The sequence below is a fragment of the Babylonia areolata genome, chromosome 24, assembly GCF_041734735.1.
Source record: "Babylonia areolata isolate BAREFJ2019XMU chromosome 24, ASM4173473v1, whole genome shotgun sequence".
Taxonomy (NCBI): domain Eukaryota; kingdom Metazoa; phylum Mollusca; class Gastropoda; order Neogastropoda; family Buccinidae; genus Babylonia; species Babylonia areolata.
In genome coordinates this window covers 32,594,121-32,616,973 of record NC_134899.1, presented here as the reverse complement: position 1 = coordinate 32,616,973, position 22,853 = coordinate 32,594,121, and the positions used below count along the sequence as shown (strand labels likewise).

At 41.7% G+C, this 22,853-nt stretch overlaps 1 protein-coding gene across 1 annotated transcript in view; it reads right to left on the bottom strand.

Moving 5' to 3' along the window:
• The window catches only part of LOC143298883 (WD repeat-containing protein 19-like), a 59,012-nt gene extending 37,023 nt beyond the window's left edge, over positions 1–21,989 (bottom strand). Inside the window, exons 1-13 of the mRNA XM_076611891.1 lie at positions 21,924–21,989; positions 21,150–21,275; positions 19,393–19,491; positions 16,598–16,811; positions 13,877–13,989; positions 12,303–12,384; positions 11,826–11,917; positions 8,269–8,509; positions 5,534–5,648; positions 4,344–4,450; positions 2,698–2,820; positions 1,584–1,733; positions 568–648 (exon numbers count right to left, since the gene is read on the bottom strand). Coding sequence (XP_076468006.1) covers positions 568–648; positions 1,584–1,733; positions 2,698–2,820; positions 4,344–4,450; positions 5,534–5,648; positions 8,269–8,509; positions 11,826–11,917; positions 12,303–12,384; positions 13,877–13,989; positions 16,598–16,811; positions 19,393–19,491; positions 21,150–21,262 — 1,530 coding nt within the window. The 5' untranslated portion in view covers positions 21,263–21,275; positions 21,924–21,989. The remainder of the gene's footprint in view (positions 1–567; positions 649–1,583; positions 1,734–2,697; positions 2,821–4,343; positions 4,451–5,533; positions 5,649–8,268; positions 8,510–11,825; positions 11,918–12,302; positions 12,385–13,876; positions 13,990–16,597; positions 16,812–19,392; positions 19,492–21,149; positions 21,276–21,923) is intronic.
• Positions 21,990–22,853: the final 864 nt, after the last annotated feature.

Below are 22,853 nucleotides of genomic sequence, written 5' to 3'. Positions count from 1 at the left end.
TTTGTATCTGGAATTCTTCCTCTTGGGACTGCCTTACTTTTGTGTAGCAAAATCAAGACTTAAGAGTGCATAAAATCCAGTGCCAGCTCTTGAACTTTGTGCCACCCTGATCTCTTTTCTGCAAAGCTCAGTAGTCATGGGGTTAATGTATGGCAGTCAGTCATGTCTGACGAAGACCACCAGTACAACACAGGAGGTAACTGCTGTCCTGACTATCTGGGCTAGAATTTGATTATAGTGGAGAGTATCTTGCCCAAGTTATATCCCCACTCTCTCGGCCAAGAGGGTTTCAGAACAGTCAGAGCTGGGATGGTTCCCAAGGGTAGACTAGCCCCAATGGCTGCAGCGCTAAGAGCCAGCGCAATCTTACACCCTAATTTCAGAGTCATAGTCCTTCACAAAAGGACTGTTACTGTAAATGACTTCCCATGGCAGTGGAGAAACTGTTGATCATACAGCTCTCACCTTGCTGTTGGTTGGCCCAACTGTAAGCTTATGTCAATCTGTGATATATACCAAGCGTTGGGCCGAGTCAAGGAGTGAAGGGGTTAATCAAATATAAACTACCTTGTCCTCTGCCCACTGTTCCCAGACCACTCCCTGAGTGGTGGGGGAGAAGTTGGGGATGGAGACCACAGTGTCAGATACCTGGAAAAAAACAAAACTCTTCATTCTGAAATAATGTTTCATCTTTGAAACTTGCCTACATGTTTCAACAATCACCTTTACCATGCTGGTATGGAATATACACACTTTATGAACACCACAACAACAACATACCAAAAAAGAAGTTGCGTATGGCATTTTCTTAATTCGAAAAGTATTTGCTTTCTTTTCATTACAATTATGCAAAAAAACAACATTTGCAACATTTACATATACAACATGTCCCCAACAACAACAGCAAGAAGAAGAAGAAGAAACAGCAGCCATCAGTAGTAAATGTCTACATTTTACATAAATGTTGTCAGCTGTATTTGAGACAGTGACATCATTTGCTCAAACATGTACATAAAAAACTAAGAACATATACATACACACGCTCGCATATACATCCATCCATTCACATACACACACACACATATATATATGTGCAGATGCAAATGTGTGGAAACAATATGCAATTCTGTCTGCCAGTCCTCTGGATAATTTAACATGCATACTTCCACTAGTGAGTTTATCCCAATTAAAGCCAGTTCATTCTTCTTTCCTACACTATAAACTAAAGCTTAAGATTTAGCAGTAACCTGGCTGCAGACACAAGAACAAAAGAGGAGTGGTCCCATAAAAAAAACAAACACCCACAGGGGCCACATTGTTTGGAGACAGAGCAGTCTGCATGTCCAGCACAGGTAGACACCTTCACACAGACACACACTCGCGTGCAAGCTGACACACATACACACTTTACATACAAATTTATTTTTTCCCCTGGATCAAACCAGACTGATGTAACAACAATAAATATTTTTCCTCTGACTCGCCAGTCACATGAAAAATTGATCTTAAAATGTAAAACATATTCTGTTGTATTCTGTTGTATTACTCAGACGAATTCAATAACACAAAAAATAAGAACTCACAGGATTGAGAACATATCCATCACTTTTCTCATCGATGAAGACAAGGCGAGTACCCGTGGAATCTGGGAAGATTTTTCGGACTCCAACCATATGTCTGTGCTCCATGACAAATTGCCAGTCTTCCATGTAGAAGAAATGGATGCTGCCATTCTGAAAATCCAAGTGTAAACCAGTTTTACAATGACATGCAAGCAGATAATAAGTCTCATTTGTTTCAGTGTGAGAGCACATTAATGACTTTATATGGACAAACAAAAGATTGTTCAAAAATACTGATTAGATTTAAAAAAAAAAAGAAAAAAGAAAAAAAAAAAGACCAATGCCAACGAATAAATCATCCATAGAAAAGAGGTAATGATGGAAATAAAACTTTGATGAAAGGTCAAAACATAAACTCCATGCACTGCTATTTTAACCAGATTTAGAAACCTGACTTACCTCCATCCTATTTTTATACTGTTAAAAAAAACTTGAAAAATACAACAACAATATAATAAAGATACAAACAAATAAGAGAAGGAAGAAGCTCACACCTGTGATTTTGCAAAATATCAACTGTACATTCCTCTCTATTAAAGTGAGCCAACTTTCTCCACTGTTGTCACAGCATTTTTGTTTTTTGACCACTCATCACAAACCTGTGTTCAGAATTTTGCATTGTACATACTCATGCTTTTCATTCTATACTCCATGCCATACTTCAGACAAATACAACGCAAGATGTAAAAACTGCCAGCGCTGACTGTGATGGAAGCTGACCGGTGTTGGTTGAGCAGTGGCACAGAGGAGCGCCAGCAGTTGTCTTCCCTTGGGGTTGCATGCTGGAAGGAAAGGATGACGATGGGGAGAGACAGAAGGAGAAAGAAAGGAAAAGAAAGAAGAGAGTGGAGAATGATAGAGAGAGAAAGGAAAAGAAGAGAAACAGGTGGGACAGGCAAACAAATGAATGTTGACAGAAGTAGCATATGAAAGTTTCTGGTTCTTGTTTTCTCTAATAGTTACAAATATATATCTTATGATAATGGCTATCAATAAAATCACAACCATTATGAACACACACACACACACACACACACACGGTCACAAACACACGCACACACTGAATGTAACTCACTTCTGTGCAGAAGATGAGGAACTCTGGAGTGAGCACATGGCAGCTGAGTCTTGTGTCGCTATGCTCAGGTCCAGGGAACAATCGTGACTCGCGATCTTCATTCACATCCTCTCCAACATCAATCTGCAATAATGCAGTTTTTGTTCGTTTCTGAACCCTGAATATTGCTTTCATTTAAGCATGTGTGTGCATGTGTGGAGGTGGAATTTTGTTTAATGACCCGTCACACGTGTCAGTGATTGAAGACATTTTGTTAAAGTATTTATGAATAAATTTGAGTATTATCGGTTAGAAGGGGTGGGAGATGTGAATGAATGGAGGGTTGGGGGAAACTGGGCAAATGAGGGTGAAATGAGGGTGAAATTTGAAAAAAAATTCTAAATACAATTACAGGAAATTACTAAAAGGACTTCGTAAAAGAGAAGGCATGTGTGCCTGTGTGCGAGTGTGTGTGTGTGTGTGTGTGTGTGTGTGTGTGTGTGTGTGTGTGTGTGTGTGTGTGTGTGTGTGCATCTGTGTGTGCACATGCATGTGTGTACAAACAAAATCTGATAGATGTCTGTCGTGTGTATGTGCATGTAACTGTGTGAGCAGAACAATCACCAATGTGCATGTGTTTGCAATAAAATGCAAATGCTAATGCATGCTGCACAATAAAGTGAAAGAATGTGTCATCGCAACAGTGTTAAGGAATGTGTCCACATGCATGTTAACACATTCAAACACATGCACATTGCAAACAACAGGACATATGCTTGTTCAGCAGTTCTACCTGTTTGGGAAGAAAGCTGGACCCCAAAAATACTGGGCCTCTTCCACAGAATATTCAAAACAAAACTTTAACCCTAACGCCACTTCTCTGTCAGTCAGCCTGCCCGGAGTGAAACTGGGGCAGCTTTGCCAGGGCACAGCTAGAAACTGCCTGTGCAAGAGATCAACTGAGACACATGGGGGTTGCTGTACTCAAACTACTACATCTTTGGAACTACTCAAATCTCGCTGATATTTTTCTTTATATTAATGCAAAGAGATTGTTGCATATTGTAAATGATTCTTGTGAAAATCAATTATCATCTTTGTATGCTGCACCCTGCTTGAAGCAGTATCATGCTGCCTTTTCCATGCTCGGCTTCCTTCTTCTTCGTCAGTGCTGTGAGTGTCAGTTTTGTCATTTGGGTTCAATGGCAAATCAACACTGCCATCAAATTCTTCCCCTGAGTCACTATCATCAGTGAACTGAGAGTTTGGACTTTCAACCATAATAATATTTACAGCGTCAGACAAAGTACACTGATGTGAAGCACAAATTATGTTAGAAGTACTGGGCTGAGTGTCCATAGTGAGTGTTGAGCGATCGCAGTTCAGCTTGCTTTGTTTGCCGTGAAAACACACATGGCACATCCAGTTAAAAAACAACAGCAATACGAAACTGAGGCTGACAGTGAATGACTGACCTTTCACCTTAAGTGAACACTATGACTTTGTGTGACTCAGGGCAGAGAAGAGCCTCATGGGAAGTCACTCTAATAGTTTTGTTGGCGTGTGTCGCCTTCAGTGGTGAACTCCTATTGTTGAATCACGTTGCCTCAAGTGGTGTAAGGGTTATGAGAAAAAGAAGAAAGGAGGATGAGAAAACAAATAGTTACCAGATGCAGAAGGACTTTTCCATCAAAGCTGGCCGCAGCGTAGTTTCCATTCAGGTGCAGGGTCTGCACTGTCCCAAGGTACTCCTTCGTCTCTTTCATTTCAGGGCCTGGAAGGAGGAAGGTGGCCGGATGGTTAACATGCTTATCTGTCAGAACAGTGTCTGTGAGGGTCTGGGTTTGATTCCTGGTCTTGCCATTTCTCCCAAGTTTGACTGGAAAAATGAAACTGAGTGTCTCGTCATTTGGATGAGATGATAAACCAAGGTCACAAGTGCAGCAAGCACTTGGGGCACTGAAAAAGAATCCACGGCCAAAAGAAGAGTTGTCCTCTGGCAAAGTTCTGTAGAAGATAACCACTTTGATAGGTACACAAACATACATGTATGCACTCAATTCCTGATTAGCATGTTGGGTTATACTGTTGGTCAGGCATTGTGGTGTATGCAGTAACACTTGTATCCACCCACCGATTCACATTAACATGACTAATATCATTCATGTCATTTATGCCAATGCTGAGAGTAAAAACCATCAAACTCACAACTACATCAATAATATCATTCATGACATTTATGCCAATGCTGAGAGTAAAAACCATCAAACCCACAACTACATCAATAATATCATTCATGACAATGCCGTGAGATATCACCATCAATTCACATCAACACCAACATCAATTACATCATTCATGTCAATGATGTGATATATCACCATCAATTCACATCAACATCACCAACTTCATTCATGTCATGTGCAAGAGAAAATTGTTGTTTGTATTCAACAAAGACATTTCTAATCAATGCAATTACAATGAGACTTTACTGTCCTGCTCAACAGGGAATTTGTTTTACTTTGGGTTTTCTTGCCAGTAAAACATAAGTCTTGCTTCTCATTGTATGGTACATTCTCTATTTATTTACACTCCAGTGAATTCACATAATTTTATTTTAAAACTTCCTTTCTCTCACTTCTTCAGCAGAAATGTATTTCGTATGATCCTAAGCTACTGTGACCACTGTTCCACTCCCCTACCCCTACCTAACTCTTCATCGTTTGCGCAATGGCCTACAACTGATGCATGATCAACGTTCAGTGTTCAGTGCCACTTCTTCACCCACCAGCCCTGAGCAATGTGTCTTTTTGCCATCACTTTTCCACAACAAACCCACTGCCGCTCTGGCTCTCACCGTTCTCTCCCAGTGTGTAGAACCAGGCACGATTGTTCATTCCCATGGCAACGTGTGACGGACCAACGCCCACAAACGATGGTTCCACTTCTGTTGCAATAGTCACACGTTTCTCCTGTTTCCAGGTTGCGCGTGTATGAAACACATTCAGAATATGCAGGCTTAAAAAACAAATGCATGGTGTTTAAAACATCCAGTGAACCACAAACACAAATCAACCATTCATATATGCATCCATACACACTCAATTACCTGTTCAAGCACCCACATCATGTGTAATCATTAGTGCACATTTACCTCTTGATCAACCCATTACATGTAAGCACTTCTGCTTTTGAGGGCAACAATTCCATTGTCCACATGTTTCTACAAGGGCCTTTCACAAGTGAGATTGTTCTTAGCCATCTTGGCAGCCTTATTCCATTCAAGGGTGTGTTTGTGTGTATGTACTACGTGCATAAGTTTCCAATAACCAACATAACATGGATATGGGCAGCAAAATCTTTAAAAGATGATCTGATCCTCCACATGTGTATACACGTATTTAACGTTAAAATGTTAGAGGTAATATAGCTTTTCACAGCCACTGGGGGAGTGAATTCTTATCCACTGTGCCGAGGGCTCAGCAGAGAAGGTGGAGCCCAATCCTCTCCTTCCATCGTTCTAACCTTCCCCAACCAAAGATAGGCACCTGTTCACACCTGAGTGTAGTGTAGATAATTGGGGTACAGTGTCCTTCTGAAGAACATGCAAAACTACAACAAAGTATCAAATAAATCAGACTCTCGAAACCACTCAATAAAACCTTCATGGCCTCCACACACAAAGTGTATCATTGTCGTTTCCTACTAGGACCCTCAGAACAGCTGTCCCAAATATCTGGACTAGAATTTGATTGTAGGGGAGAGTGTCTTGCCCAAGTTACATCCCCACTGTCTTGGCAAAGAGGACTTTAGACAATCAGTATTGTGAGGGTGTCCACCAACAAACTAGCACCCAGGGCTGCAAGCTCTAAGAGCCAGTGCAATCTTTCCTCCAAGTCATTGTCCTTCAAAAAAGACTAAGCTTTAAAAGAATTCCCTTTGTTTCGCTGCACTGGTTTATTTCTTTTACTACAATCTCATGATTGTTGTAGAGATTTGTGTTGTGATGGTGAATAGTTTTTAGTATTGTTATTCTTATCACTGACATTTTATTGTCATCATTCTCTCTCTGTGAGTATCAGATAAACTGGGATGAACACACTAGCTCTGCAGTGGTCTTACAATTGTGTTTTGTAGTAATTTCACGTGGAAAGTGTGTGTGTGTGTGTGTGTGTGTGTGTGTGTGTGTGTGTGTGTGTGAGTGGTGGTGGGAGAGAGCTGAGAGAGCATACATGAGCAGCTACTGTTTTGTTTTTTTGTGTGTGATCTTTTTTAGATGTGGAGTGGTATACCAAAATTATTCTGTTTGAAGCCAAGATAAAGAGTCGTGAAGTGTTGAAACCATTGATCACAAGCTCTCAGAGAGTGTGCTGGAAACCCCTCCCCCTCACTCCTTGCACTGAGTCCTCCACAGTAACCTCCATGAGGGAGGTGAGGTGGAAGTCTTGAAACCACTGATTACAAGCTGCAAATAAGATCATGTGCTGTGAATAAGATCATGTGCTGTGTGTGCTGCGAATCCACCCCCTGCCTCTCACAGCTTGCACAGTGACCTCCATGAATGAGAGAGGTGAGGTGGCAGTCTTGAAACCATCAATCACAAGCTGCAAACAAGATCATGTGCTATCGTGTGCTGCAAATAAGATCATGTACAGATCATGTGCTGCAAATAAGATCATGTGCTGCAAATAAGATCATGTGCTGCAAATAAGATCATGTACAGATCATGTGCTGCAAATAAGATCATGTACAGATCATGTGCTGCAAATAAGATCATGTACAGATCATGTGCTGCAAATAAGATCATGTACAGATCATGTGCTGCAAATAAGATCATGTGCTGCGAATCCACCCCCTCCCTCTCACAGCTTGCACAGTGACCTCCATGAATGAGAGAGGTGAGGTGGCAGTCTTGAAACCATCAATCACAAGCTGCAAACAAGACTGTATGCTGCAAATACGATCATGTGCTATCGTGTGCTGCAAATAAGATCATGTACAGATCATGTGCTGCGAATCCACCCCCTCCCTCTCACAGCTTGCACAGTGACCTCCATGAATGAAAGAGGTGAGGTGGCAGTCTTGAAACCATCGATCACAAGCTGCAAACAAGACTGTATGCTGCAAATAAGATTGTGTGTTATCGTGTGCTGCAAATAAGATCATGTACACATCATGTGCTCCAAATAAGATCATGTACAGATCATGTGCTCCAAATAAGATCATGTACAGATCATATGCTCCAAATAAGATCATGTGCTGCAAATAAGATCCTTTGCCTCAAATCCACTGCTCTCACCCCTTGCACAGAGTCCTCCACAGCAACCTCCATGAGGGAGGTGAGGTGGAAGTCTTGAAACCACTGATCACAAGCTGCAAATCAGATCATGTACTGCAAATAGGATCATGTACAGATCATGTGCTGCGAATAAGATCATGTACAGATCATTTGCCTCAAATCCACCGCTTTCACCCCTTGCACAGAGTCCTCCACGGCAACCTCCATGAGGGAGGCGAGGTGGAAGTCCTGAAACCACTGATCACAAGCTGCAAATCAGATCATGTGCTGCGAATCCACACCCTCCCCCTCACCCCTTGCACAAAGTCCTCCACGGTGACCTCCATGAGGGACGTGAGGTGTGCGATGCGGGTCAGGAAGAGGGAGTGCAGCATGGGCAGCCTGGCCAGGTAGACGTGGAGGGCTCCGCGGGGAGTGGTCACTGCCAGCAACTGACCATCGTCCGACCAGGCCATCTTGTCCAGGGTGCGCTCGTCGTCCAGCGTGATGATGGCGTACACGTCCTTGAACTCTGTCAGGTCATGGATTTTGATGCTGGAACAAAACACACACGGACTCACTTTAAAAAAAGAAAAGGAAAAAAAAAATGTTGTGGATTTTTGTATGCTGCAACAAAACACACACGGACTCCCTAAAAAAAAAAAAAAAAAAAAAAAGTGGTGGATTTTGACACTGGAAAAACACACTGCCTCGCATTAAAAATAATGTTGTGGATTTTGACACTGGAAAAACACACTGCCTCGCTTTAAAAATAATGTTGTGGATTTTGACACTGGAAAAACACACTGCCTCGTTTAAAAATAATGTTGTGAATTTTGACACTGGAAAAACACACTGCCTCGCTTTAAAAATAATGTTGTGGATTTTGACTCTGGAAAAACACATCTGACTCGCTTAAAAAAACATCAAAGAAGTGGATTTTGACGCTGCAACAAAATGCACAGACTCACTGTGAAAAAAAAAAAATGTCGTAGATTTATGCTGGAATAAAACACTGACTCGTTAAAAAAAAAAAAAAAAGATAAAAAAAAGTCATTGATTTTGATGCTGGAAAAACACACTGCCTCACTTAAAAAATAATGTGGATTTTGACACTGGAAAAACATACTGACTCACTTCAAAAAATGCTGTGGATTTTGAAACTGGAACAAAACACAATGCCTTGCTTGAAAAAAAAAAAAAAAAAAAAAAAAAAACTTGTGGATTTTGACACCGAAAAACACACTACCTCGCTTAAAAAAAATATGTTGTGGATTTTGACACTGGAAAAAACACGGACTCATGTAAAAAAAAAAAAGTTGTGGATTTTGACACTGGAAAAAACACACTGACTCACTTAAAAAAAAAAAAAAAGTCATGGATATTGACACTGGAACAGGATATGCTGCCTCACTTTAAAAAAACATAATGGATTTAGACACTGAAAAACAATATGTTTCCTCCTTGCAAAGAAGGTTCTATTCTTTCAAAAGCAAACAAATTACAATAGAGACATTTTGACATCATACATTAGTCATATGATATATATCTATGTTGACACATTTATCAAGCATACTCCTTTTTCTTAAACACATTGATACACTGTGTACCCACACCTATTTCGAAGACAGACAACAGCAGCTACTTCTTACCTATGCACAACTATTCATGCATACAGTGTTTCTCCAACAAACTCTGTGCTATGTCCCATTTATTTGTTGGATGTGGATGCTGACACTGGAAAAAAAACACTGCCTTGTGCTGCCTGTATGATGAGATAATTCCTCAGCACAGCGGTGTACGCTTCGCTGCCACAGTGATGAGATAACTTGTCACTGAAATATTCAGACTTTTCCTGGTTTGCATAGAGTTTGTTGACAAAAATACTAGTACCTTTAGCTTGGGGAATCTTTCTAGATTCTATTGGTAGCGAGAAAGCCCATCTATGTCATGAGTTAGTCCTTTATTTTAACAATTTGGTTGGGTTGCCAGTTGTGTTTTGACTCGCGCATTGCACGCTCAACAAAATGGCAATGCATAATTTCAACTTGATTCTTTAATTTCGTTTTATTTTCTACATTTCAAGTACCTTCAAGGGTAGCTTTATTTTCTTATGAAATGAAAAATGAGCTGTGTGATGTTAATATCTTTAATGCAAATGTAAACTGAAATTGATCAAAATACAAGTGATGGTTTCATGGCTGCCATTCAGTCTATGGTGTTGGTACCATCAAATCACATCCACTCTCCCCAAGACCGGGTTGCAGGAGGCGATCTTTGCAGTGCAACGTTTGCTTTTGAGTTAAGAATGTTCCCAAGTATATGGAATTAACTGTGGACTTGGGAACATTCTTAACGATAAGCAAACTTAGCGCTGCTGAGTTCGCTCATACAACCCACCCCAGGTCTCCTCCTGTCCCTCAGCCCTTGTCCCCCTGTCCCTCAGCCCTTATCCCCCTGTCCCTCAGCCCTTATCCCCATGTTCCTCAGCCCTTGTCCCCCTGTCCCTCAGCCCTTATCCCCCTGTCCCTCAGCCCTTGTCCCCCTGTCCCTCAGCCCTTCTCCCCCTGTCCCTCAGCCCTTATCCCCTTGTCCCTCAGCCCTTATCCCCCTGTCCCTCAGCCCTTCTCCCCCTGTCCCTCAGCCCTTGTCCCCCTGTCCCTCAGCCCTTCTCCCCCTGTCCTCCCCCTGTCCCTCAGCCCTTATCCCCTTGTCCATCAGCCCTTATCCTCCTGTCCCTCAGCCCTTATCCCCCTGTCCATCAGCCCTTATCCCCCTGTCCCTCAGCCCTTATCCCCCTGTCCATCAGCCCTTATCCTCCTGTCCCTCAGCCCTTATCCCCCTGTCCCTCAGCCCTTATCCCTCAGCCCTTATCCCCTTGTCCCTCAGCCCTTGTCCTCCTGTCCCTCAGCCCTTCTCCCCCTGTCCTCCCCCTGTCCCTCAGCCCTTATCCCCCTGTCCCTCAGCCCTTATCCTCCTGTCCCTCAGCCCTTATCCCCCTGTCCCTCAGCCCTTATCCCCCTGTCCTCCCCCTGTCCCTCAGCCCTTATCCCCCTGTCCCTCAGCCCTTATCCCCCTGTCCCTCAGCCCTTATCCCCCTGTCCCTCAGCCCTTATCCTCCTGTCCCTCAGCCCTTATCCTCCTGTCCCTCAGCCCTTCTCCCCCTGTCCCTCAGCCCTTATCCCCCTGTCCCTCAGCCCTTATCCCCCTGTCCCTCAGCCACAACTGATTATCCTGTCCCACACTGCTGGCTGAAAGGGAAGGAGAAAAATGACCATGCATGGAAAGAAACAAAATTGGTTAACACTGTATTGTGTTGTAGTGTATTCCATTGCAGAATTGTATTGTACTGTATTGTATTGCACTGTCCTGTCCTGTACTATACTGTACTGTATTGTGTTGTAATGTTATTGTACTGTACTGTACTGTACTGTATTGTATTGTATTCCTTTTTTGTCACAGAAAACTTCTCTGAGTGAAATTCGAGCTGCTCTCCCCAGAGAAAGAGCATCACTACAGTACAGCACCACCACCACCCTTTTTTTTTTTTTACTGCCTGCAAGTGTATTTGTCTTATTATCAAAGTGGACTGCCTGCAAGTGTATTTGTCTTATTATCAAAGTGGATGTTTTCTACATAATTTTGCCAGGGACAACCCTTTTGTTGCCATGGGTTCTTTTACATGCACTAAGCACATGTAACACGTGGGATCTTGGTTTATCGCCTCATCTGAAAGACTAGCATCCAGACCACCAATCCAGATCTAGTGGAGGGGGAGAAAATATTGGCAAGTGAGGGATTCAATGCCATGTGTTCAGGTTCTCTCGCTTCCTAGTCAGACGCTTTATCACAGCGCTGCTACTCCACATACCAGTTATCTCCGGCTGAAGCAGCTTTACCCAGGGTTGTTGACACAGCGATGTCGTTCAGGCGGTTCTTGTGGTTTCTGGCTTGGAACAGTTCCTGCACACAGCACACACACACACACATGCACACAATCACACACACACACACACACATGCACACAATCACATACACATATACACACATACAATTATGCAGCCAGACCTTAAGTCTTTTTTCACAATCAGACACTTGAAGCTAAAATTTCCAGAGTTCTCAAAACAAAAACACAAAAAAAGACATGCTCTCGCTGTATATATCACTTTACAAGAAAACAGAGCCCAGATAATGTTTAGATAAGTTGAGCATATATCATGTGTAACTCAGCACCATTGTCAAACCAATACACAAAACAAATGTTTCCAGAACACATCAAGCAGCTTGAACTGATAAGGACTAAATCTGAGAAACACAGTCTGATCTAACACAGACCTCTCAGTCTCACCTGTCCAATTTCCTTCATGTAAGTGGAGATAACAATGAAGTAGCCACTAGAAAAGCCAATGAGGATGTAGCCATCACCAAACCTGCACACATATTTCAGTCCTGTAAAGCGCAACTTCTACAAGGTGGAAAGAAATTCATGAAGTGGATACCAAACACACCACTTCTGGTGAGAATCAATAAAAAAAAAATAAAAAAAACATTTTGAAATATTCTGTGTCTATTTTGAGAGGCTGACATTCAACATCACATTAATACTTTTTGGCACAAATGAAAATAGCTACAAAAAAAGATAAAATACTGGACCTGATTATCTATCTTGGTAATTGTTTTTGTCTTCAAAATGTAGAATTAAAAACACCAAACCTAATAAACTAATGTAAATGCATACCTAAAGGAAATGACATACAAATATCAATTGGAGAAACAAACATTTTTCTAAGCTGGAGTATGCAAAATTCAGCACATACACACATACACACACCCACACACACACACACCAAGACTAATTTTAGGTATGCTTCTTCCTCTTCCGTATGGATTGCAAGAACATCAGGGCCTGAATCTCTCTCTCTCTCTCCCTTCTGTCTCTCAATCTCTTCTGAGAATCATCTGTATACAGCCGCACATTGTTACAGTCTGAGAACACAAGGCGTTATCAACAACAGGTTGCCACACTCTGCATGACACTCTCCACTGCTGCTGAGTCACTTTCATCACACTCAGAGGTGCTTGTTTGGATTCAATATATATCAACTGAACCATTACCGACTTCAGTAGTTGTGCTTGCCTGCTGAACCAGATTAAGTGGAAGACTTCCCTAGAACAGTGTTAGTTCTATTCCAATTCACCTCAATAAAGAATATCTTTCTGTCTGCTAGCAACTGATGAATAAGCGGTACAACTTTTCTCTCCAAGCGGTACACCTCTCTCTGAATCTGACAACACAAGATATTAACATTAGACAAACAAAAGCAAAAATCTCCAAAACAGATGTTAGAATCAGCCAACACAAGCCAAAATTCCCAAAGTCATGCCTCTGAATCGGACAACACAAGCCAAAATTCCCAAAGTCATGCCTCTGAATCGGAAAACACAAGCCAAAACATCCAAAGTCATGTCTCTGAATCGGACAACACAAGCCAAAACATCCAAAGTCATGTCTCTGAATCAAGACAACACAAGCCAAAACATCCAAAGTCATGTCTGAATCGGACAACACAAGCCAAAACATCCAAAGTCATGTCTCTGAATCAAGACAACACAAGCCAAAACATCCAAAGTCATGCCCCTGAATCGGACAACACAAGCCAAAACATCCAAAGTCATGTCTCTGAATCAAGACAACACAAGCCAAAACGTCCAAAGTCATGTCTCTGAATGAAGACAACACAAGCCAAAACGTCCAAAGTCATGTCTCTGAATCAAGACAACACAAGCCAAAACATCCAAAGTCATGTCTCTGAATCAAGACAACACAAGTCAAAACATCCAAAGTCATGTCTCTGAATCAAGACAACACAAGTCAAAACATCGGAAGTCATGTCTCTGAATCAAGACAACACAAGTCCTCACCACTGGTATGATACGATGCTACCGTAGCGCTGCTGAAAGGCCAGGTCTATGGGGTTTTCAGAGTCATCCAGATTGAAGAAAAACAGGCTCTCTCGACCCACGTTCACACTCAACTGAAAATTGAAAAAAAAAACCCAACAGCTGTTTTTGGTGCCTCAGAGTATATTTGGGACATTTTTTTTTTCTGTACTTTGATGAGATGAATCATGATGGTGATAATCATGACAATGCTGCCATGGAAGTCCTTTTTTGGTCTGGGCCTGTGAGGAGGAATTTTGTTTAATACCCTTTCGCACATACTGGTTACAAGGACCGGAACTATGTGACAAGGTTGTACTCTACACTTCCTTTCAATATTAGGGATGAAGGTGGCAGAATGGTTAAGATGCTCGTCTGCCAATTCAGAGAGTCCGTGAAGACCTGGGTTTGATTTCCACTCTTGCCCTCTCTCCCAAGTTCGACTGGAAAAACAAACTGAGCGTCTGGTCGTTCGGATGAGACAATAAACCAAGGTCCCTTGTGCAGCACGCACTTGGTGCACTGAAAAAGAACCCATGGCAATGAGTGTTTTCCTCTGGCAAAATTATGTAGAAGAAATCCATTCTGATAGGTACACAAATATATATGTGATGCACTCAAGGCCTAACTAAACGTGTTGGGTTATGCTGCTGGTCAGGCATCTGCCTAGCAGATGTGGTGTAGTGTATATAGGCTTGCCCAAACGCAGTGACACGTCCTTGAGAACCTGAAACTGAAACTCCTTCCAATATTGCCTGGAGCCAACGAAGCCTGGGAGATGCAGACATGTGCAGTGTTGGTTAGAGAATTAGGGTAACACTAACACCCCAAAAGATGCACCTGTGAAATGGATAATCCTGAAATGTGTGGGGTCCAAATCCTTCACTTCCATTTCAACCGACTGCACACTCAACTCAGGGCATGAGCATGCGACAGAAAAAAACAAAAAATCCACAAATGAGGCTTGCACTCTTGTTCTCCCAGCTGTTAATGGTACCGCAAGATCTTAGAAATACAGACTTTTTCATGCTTTGCAACATATTTGTGGTGACAGACGAGCATATGTGGGCATGTACTTATTTGTGGAAACAGTCTTGTATACATTGATATGTGTGTGTGTCCCTGTAAGTGCTGTGTGTGTGTGTGTGTGTGTGTGTGTGTGTGTGCGAGCCCGTGCGCGTGCACTTGAAAAGAAGGTACATTCTTTTGTCAGCTGAGAGTTGGGTCATTGTGTCTGTGAGAATGCAAGTCACATGAGAGTTGTGTATCTGTGTGTGTGTGTGTGTGTGTGTGTGTGTGTGTGTGTGTGTGTGCGCGTGCGTGCGTGCGCACATGCGCATTTGTGTGAGCATGTGTGTGTGTGTGTGCACCTGCTTACATGCATGCATGTATGTGCACACATTAGAATGAATAATAAACATTTATCCAATTTAGGTAGGTCTGTAAACATAAATTTAAGTCAAAAAATAGATTCATAGGATCTGTGCAACGGAAATGCAACTGCACATAAAAATTATATGTATTAATATCATTCTATGCCAATACTGTACCATAAACCAAAATTACATAAAGTGTGCTATAAAAACAAACATAGACTGGGATAAAGACAAGCATTTAAACAAACAACACATGCAGACACATACACACATGGACACACACACACACACCACTCAAATCTTCTTCCCCTAAATCTTCTGCAACATCCTACATCCACTTCCCTCAAACAATTCCTATTTGATACCACTGCTGTTCTTCAGTTTTACATCTTTTCACTGACAGAGATAACAGGCGATTTTTTCCCCATGTTTTTCCTTCAAGGTGTTCCTCTCTTTGCATTTCATTTCTGAGAATTGCATTAAGTGTGCAATAAAAACAAACATGGACTGATACAAAGACAAGCTTTTAAACAAGTGACATAAGCACACACACGCACACAACCCCCACTCATCCCCCTCCCCACACATACCACTAAAATCTTCTTCCCCCCCTCAATCTTCCCCCACATCCAAAATCCACTTCCCTCAAGCAAACTGTCTTTCATACCTTTGCTGGTTTTTTTTCGAATTTACAGTCTTTTTACTGAGAGTTGTATCAAACTGATGCCCTGACAAAATCAGCAGAAGTCAAGGGATGTAACAGGATATTAGACAATTTCATACCATGTCTTCCTTCACCATGCTCCTCTCTTCCCATTTCATATCTGCGAACTGCTCAAAGCCTGCTATAAAAACAAACATAGACTGAGACAAACAGCATATGCACACACACAACACCCCCCACAACAGTTAACAGGACATCAGACAAACTTCATACCAAGTTAGTGGATAGGTAACAGTTAACAGGACATCAGACAAACTTCATACCAAGTTAGTGGGTAGGTAACAGTTAACAGGACATCAAACTTCATACCAAGTTAGTGGATAGGTAACAGTTAACAGGACATCAGACAAACTCCATACCAAGTTAGTGGGTAGGTAACAGTTAACAGGACATCAAACTTCACACCAAGTTAGTGGACAGGTAACAGTTAACAGGACATCAGACGAATTTCATACGAAGTTAGTGGATAGGTAACAGTTAACAGGACATCAGACAAACTTCATACCAAGTTAGTGAAATAGGTAACAGTTAACAGGACATCAAACTTCACACCAAGTTAGTGAAATAGGTAACAGTTAACAGGACATCAGACAAACTCCATACCGTGTTTTCCTTGGAGGTGCTCCTCTCCTCCCGTTTCATTTCCGAGAACTGCAGGTTGTGAGGGTCTCCGCGGAGGTGGACCTGGTGGACGGTGTCGCCCTCTGCGTTGCTGATGGTGACGGAGCGGTCCTCACTCCCCAGGGCCAGCAGCGCCCGCTGGCTCCATGCCCCGCAGGTGATCTTCTTTGTGTGTTTGCCCATCACTGACACCTTGCTGGTTTGTGCCACAGTGGATGAATTCAAGCCATGGAAACGAGGTGTCATCTCAAGATACTACTCATCAGACAAGATTCTGCGTTAAGAGATTCAGCGCTGTATGAATATTTATTATTATTATTATTATTATCATTAGACACACTGCATCACCACATCACCAATGAACTGTGCCTATTCATCAAGCAGTATGGGACCTTAACTCATTATACCCCACTGCTACATGCCTGCTACAACTCCCCTGGACCAGCACTACATGAGACCACTGCAGAAAAACAACACAGGGTGGTTCACTAAAACAGCAAAAATTGATGGAAAATTGTTGTTTTAATCAGTCAAACAAAACTTCATTTTCATACATTAGGAATCAGTAAACGGTTCAATTTAGAATGCCAACTGTACCGAGCAAGAATGAATGAAATTAGAATAGTGTGGTGGTACGAGAATACTCGTACCTGGTCCACAGAGGAAGTAATCATGGTACAAGTTATCTTGTGCGTGGAGTAGAATGAGTTAACAAAATCTGCTGACATCAATTAAAAAACAGAAAGCTACACTGGTACGGCCACGTAACGAGATCCAACGGCCTTGCTTTAGACAATCTTCCAGGGAACTACTGACGGAGGGAGAGGGAATCAAAGACAAAAATATGACGCACAGACAACATTGCAGAATGGAATGGAAAACCATTTGCAGAGACCCAGGCTTTGACACACAACTGACAGACCTGGAGCAGTGTGGTGAGCTGTTCTCTGTGGAACTCCAGTGTCTCTTTATGGAGTTAAGGGACAAAAAGAGGAAGAATGTATCAATCAGTGAAGGAATGAATAAACAAGTGGATGAAGGTTTGAATGGATGTAAACAGGAAGAATTGAAAAAAAATAATAATAAAAATAAAAAAAAAATAAAATAAAATAAGGAGAGAAAAAGAAAAGGAAAACAGAAAATCTATCAACAACAACAACAAAATTTCAGTGGGTTCTGCCTCAGTAATGTATGTACAGTTGTTTTTTTTAGCCAGCAAAACTTTTGTTTCACAAAGACAGGAGTAAAACAGCATTTACTGTTTAATAACTCTCTCTGTGTCTCTCTATGTCTCTCTCTCCTGTCATCACATGATATTAAATGTGTCTGACACCCTGTAAATCCTGGACACTGTAAATGTGTCAGTGTATGTTTGTGCACATCATTAGTCAACAGTATGGTCTGAAGTGAAAGTAAGCCCGCATTAATCACTCCCTTCCCAGAAGGTTTAGCATAGTGTTTAACTCACTCAGTACGGTCAGTCCTCTCTTCTCCTCTACACAGACCCCTCGGATGTCCAGTGGGTGTCTGAATGACCCAACCTTTAGCTTCCGTCATCAGAATTGTGGTATTCTTTGTCAACATTCACCTCTTCAGTATAAGAGCCTTCCACTTGCAATATTTTGATGATGGTAATTGGGCTGAAACGCTGTTAACGTCGTCTCTTTCGCCGTTTGTATGGAGAGAGTTAAGCATATGCACAAAAGAGAGGTGTGAAGAAAACCTCCATGACCAAGGCAGAGCTGCCATTTTACATTCCCAATTTCTGAAGGAGGAAGGTGGCAGAATGGTTTAGATGCTCGTCTGCCAGTAAGTGTCTGTCAGGGCCTGAGTTTGATTCCTGCTCTCACCCTTTCCCCTTGGTTTGACAGGACAAATCGACGGGCGCAATAGCCGAATGTTTAAAGCGTTGGACTTTCAATCTAAGGGTCCCGGGTTTGAATCTTGGTGACGGCGCCTGGTGGGTAAAGGGTGGAGATTTTTCGGATCTCCCAGGTCAACATATGTGCAGACCTCCTAGTGCCTGAACCCCCTTCGTGTGTATACGCAAGCAAAAGATAAATATGCACGTTAAAAATCCTGTAATCCATGTCAGCGTTTGGTGGGTTATGGAAACAAGTACATACCCAGCATGCACACCCCCGAAAGCGGAGTATGGCTGCCTACACGGCAGGGTAAAAACGGTCATACACGTAAAAGCCCACTCGTGTATATACGAGTGAACGTGGGAGTTGCAGCCCACGAACAAAGAAGAAGAAGACAGGACAAATCAAACTGAGCATCCAGTCATTCAGATGAGACGATAAACCCAGGTCCCATGTTCAGCACGCATTTGGTGCACTGACAAAGAACCCATGGCAACAAAAAGGTTGTCCTCTGGCAAAATTCTGTTGAAGAAATCCACTCTGTTAGGTACACAAATATATAGGCATGCACTCAAAGTCTGACTGAGCACATTGGGTTATGCTGCTGGTCAGGCATCTGCCTAACAGATGTAGTGTATCATATATGGCATTGTCCAAATGCAGTGACGCCTCCTTGAAACTGAAAGTTATAGTTTCATTTATACACATGATGTGTTATTTTTTTCATTGGTGTAAGACAATGTGTACAGATCTATACGTGTATGAAGGTAACAGTGTGGAGGTAGATATTTCCTGTTGTCTACATGCACCTGGATGTATTTGCATTCCTACCCTATCACCTGCAGCAAGGTGGGTCATGAAGGTGACAGGACTAAGAAAAAAAAAAGGAAAGAAGAAAGGAAGATGACTCACCTGTCAGTCTGGTGGTTGTAAATGAGCAGATTACCCTTGGTTGTTCCCACCGCTAGCAGCTGAGAAGTCTTTGCCCAAAGCAAAAATGTCATAGTGTCCCTTAAAAAAAAAAGACAAAAAAAAAAAATGACTGCATACAAACATAAACAAAGGTCACATGAATATGTGTGCAAGCACAAACACACACGCACATGCATACACACACACACACACACAAACAAACAAGAGTGTGCAAGATATTTACGAATTGTTGATTGTATTGTTCTAGTTTATCATTTCTCTGTGTATCCCCATTAAAGTACCATCCCCACCACACTCTCCTAGACACAAACACACACACACATGACAAATCTAATATTATTCAAAGTGAACAGACGTTGAATTAAGGAAATGACTGGCGCAATAGCTGAGTGGTTAAAGCGTTGGACTGTCAATCTGAGGGTCCCGGGTTCGAATCACGGTGACGGCGCCTGGTGGGTGAAGGGTGGAGATTTTTACGATCTCCCAGGTCAACATATGTGCAGACCTGCTAGTGTCTGAACCCCCTTCGTGTGTATATGCAAGCAGAAGATCAAATACGCATGTTAAAGATCCTGTAATCCATGTCAGCGTTCGGTGGGTTATGGAAACAAGAACATACCCAGCATGCACACCCCTGAAAACAGAGTATGGCTGCCTACATGGCGGGGTAAAAACGGTCATACACATAAAAGCCCACTCGTGTGCATACGAGTGAATGTGGGAGTTGCAGTCCACGAACGAAGAAGAAGAAGAAGAATTTAGGAAAGAAAGAGTGTGCAAGCAAGCTGCTAATCTGCAAGCCCCCCTCCCCTCCAAAACATGATCCTGTGCACGATGATATCATACCAAGTTACAGGTTGAATAAAACACTGACCACTTAGACCGCCTAGGAAGCGAGAGAATCTGAGTGTGCTGGTTCAAATCACGGCTCGGCCGCCAATATTTTCTCCCCCTCCACTAGACCTTAAGTGGTGGTCTGGACGCTAGTCATTCAGATGAGACGATAAACTGAGGTCCCGTGTGCAGCATGCACTTAGTGCACGTAAAAGAACCCACAGCAACAAAAGGGTTGTTCCTGGAAAAATTCTGTAGAAAAATCCACTTCAACAGGAAAAACAAATCAAACTGCACGCAGGAAAAAACTACAAGAAAATGGGTGGCGCTGTAGTGTAGCGACGCGCTCTCCCTGGGGAGAGCAGCCCAAATTTCACACAGAGAAATATGTTGTGATGAAAAGAAATACAAATACAAATAAAGAAAACTGCATGCATACCACATGAAAACAATTTAGGTAAAAGCAGATATAAGCATTTCTTGACCAAAGATATGAAAAAAACAACAACAAAAAACAAAAAAAAACCCTCTGCTATTCAACTACATGATGCTTTATAATTCTGGCAGAAGAGAATCTACACTGTGTGAAAGGAAAAGAAAGTCTGATCACAAGACACAACTATTATTGGATTCAATTTCAAAGATAGCAGCATTCCTCGAAAATATCACTCTAAACAACAAAGACGTCATCAAAAATCAAAACTGTAACAATAAACAAAACAAAACAAATCTCAACAATTCTGTCCTTTAAAGCTACTATGGATGAAGACTACATGAAGGAGAATTTACACCGTGTCCAAAGCATTTTTCTTTCTTACATTTTTATGTACAAACTACTTCCCCTTCTTAACTGACTTGAGGGAGTTGCCTTTGTACTGGCTCAGAGCAGTGAGTTAACTCACTTAAGTCCACTGTCGATCTGTTTTGTCTCATGGGAAAGAGAGTCCCAAAGGATAAGCTTGGAGGACTGCTCGCAAACAACAGCCAGGGTGTCTCCATCACTGTCCCAATCCATGGAAGTGCAGAGCCTGTCAAGAACAGCCCATACATCTTTCTCAATAAAATGAGATAAGAATAAATAAAAGAAAAATGTTCAGTTCTAATAATTGCATATCAATGTCTACTCACTGCAGGGTCCTCAAATTACAAAACTAATTCAGTAATGCATTGGTATTTTCCATAGATCTATGAGTGCTAGACAGGTTCTGTTATCATAGCTGTGTTACTGTGCATATTTCTCTGTATGTGTCTGTGTGTATGTGTTTGTCTGTGTCTCTGTGTGTGTGTGTGTGTGATTGAAAACATTAAATGATATCATCAGCTTATTCCATTTACTGTTTATGCTGTTTCTAGATTCTGCAAACTGTTATAAATACTGATCAGTTTGTGAAGTATATTTTCTGCATATATTCAAACTTGGTACATACTTCAGCCACACATTTTAAAATATCAATTTATTGATTGATTGATGTAATATCAGGGTGCTTACAGCTATACACTGAGCTGTAGACAAACAGATTTTGACAGAGATGTACATCATTCATACATACATCCAAACATGCACTCCAGATTTATACACCTACAGCTATACACAAACAAGCATGCACATTTATGCACACATGCACACACGCACATGCAAACATACACATTCTCTGTCCAATGAAAAGTAAACCAACCCAGGTAAAATGATGTCAAATTTCTGATCCCCATGTCTGTCAAAGATCTTCACTTTCTTGTCAGCTCTGCACAGGACATAAATAAAACAGCATCAGCCTAGATATAAAACATGTGTTTCTAAACAATATGACCAAAAGGAAAGACTTGTGGTCAAACAGCAAAGTCTCCACAAATGCCAAACCCTCTGAACCCATTTTTAAGAAAAAGTTGGACAATTTTTTTGAAACATTTTGAGTTTTTCAGGAACACTCAGATCCTCAGTGCCACCTACATACATACAATGCTTCACTAAATGACATACATACTGCTTACCATCATGGCATACATACCAACATTTATTATCATGGCATACATACCAATGTTTACCTACATAGTATACATACAACATTTACTAAAATGGCAAACATACGTTTACCTGCATGATATACATACAATGTTTACCTGCATGGCACAAATAGAACATTTCACCAACATGGCATACATACAACATTCACCTTCAACAAAGTAAAATTGTGCTTAGGGGGGCTGATTGTTGCTTACAGATTAGGCCTGTTTTGCACAGTTGGTGTGCATGATGGAACTAGCAAGCAACTTATCTCAAGAAATTCGATGGGCGCAATAGCCGAGTCGTTAAAGCATTGGACTTTCAATCTGAGGATCCTGGGTTCGAATCTCAGTAACGGTGCCTGGTGGGTAAAGGGTAGAGATATTTTTGATCTCCTTGGTCAACATTTGTGCAGACCTTGTGTTTGCATGTATGACACAAAGAGAGGGCATGTGTGTGCATGTCCAAGGTTGATATAAGTCTGCATATTGTATAATATATGTGCATAAATACACACATGAACAAACAAAAAAACAACCAAAAAACAAAAAAACAAAAAAACCCCCACAAACCCCCCCCCCAAAAAAAAACCCCCAAAAAACAG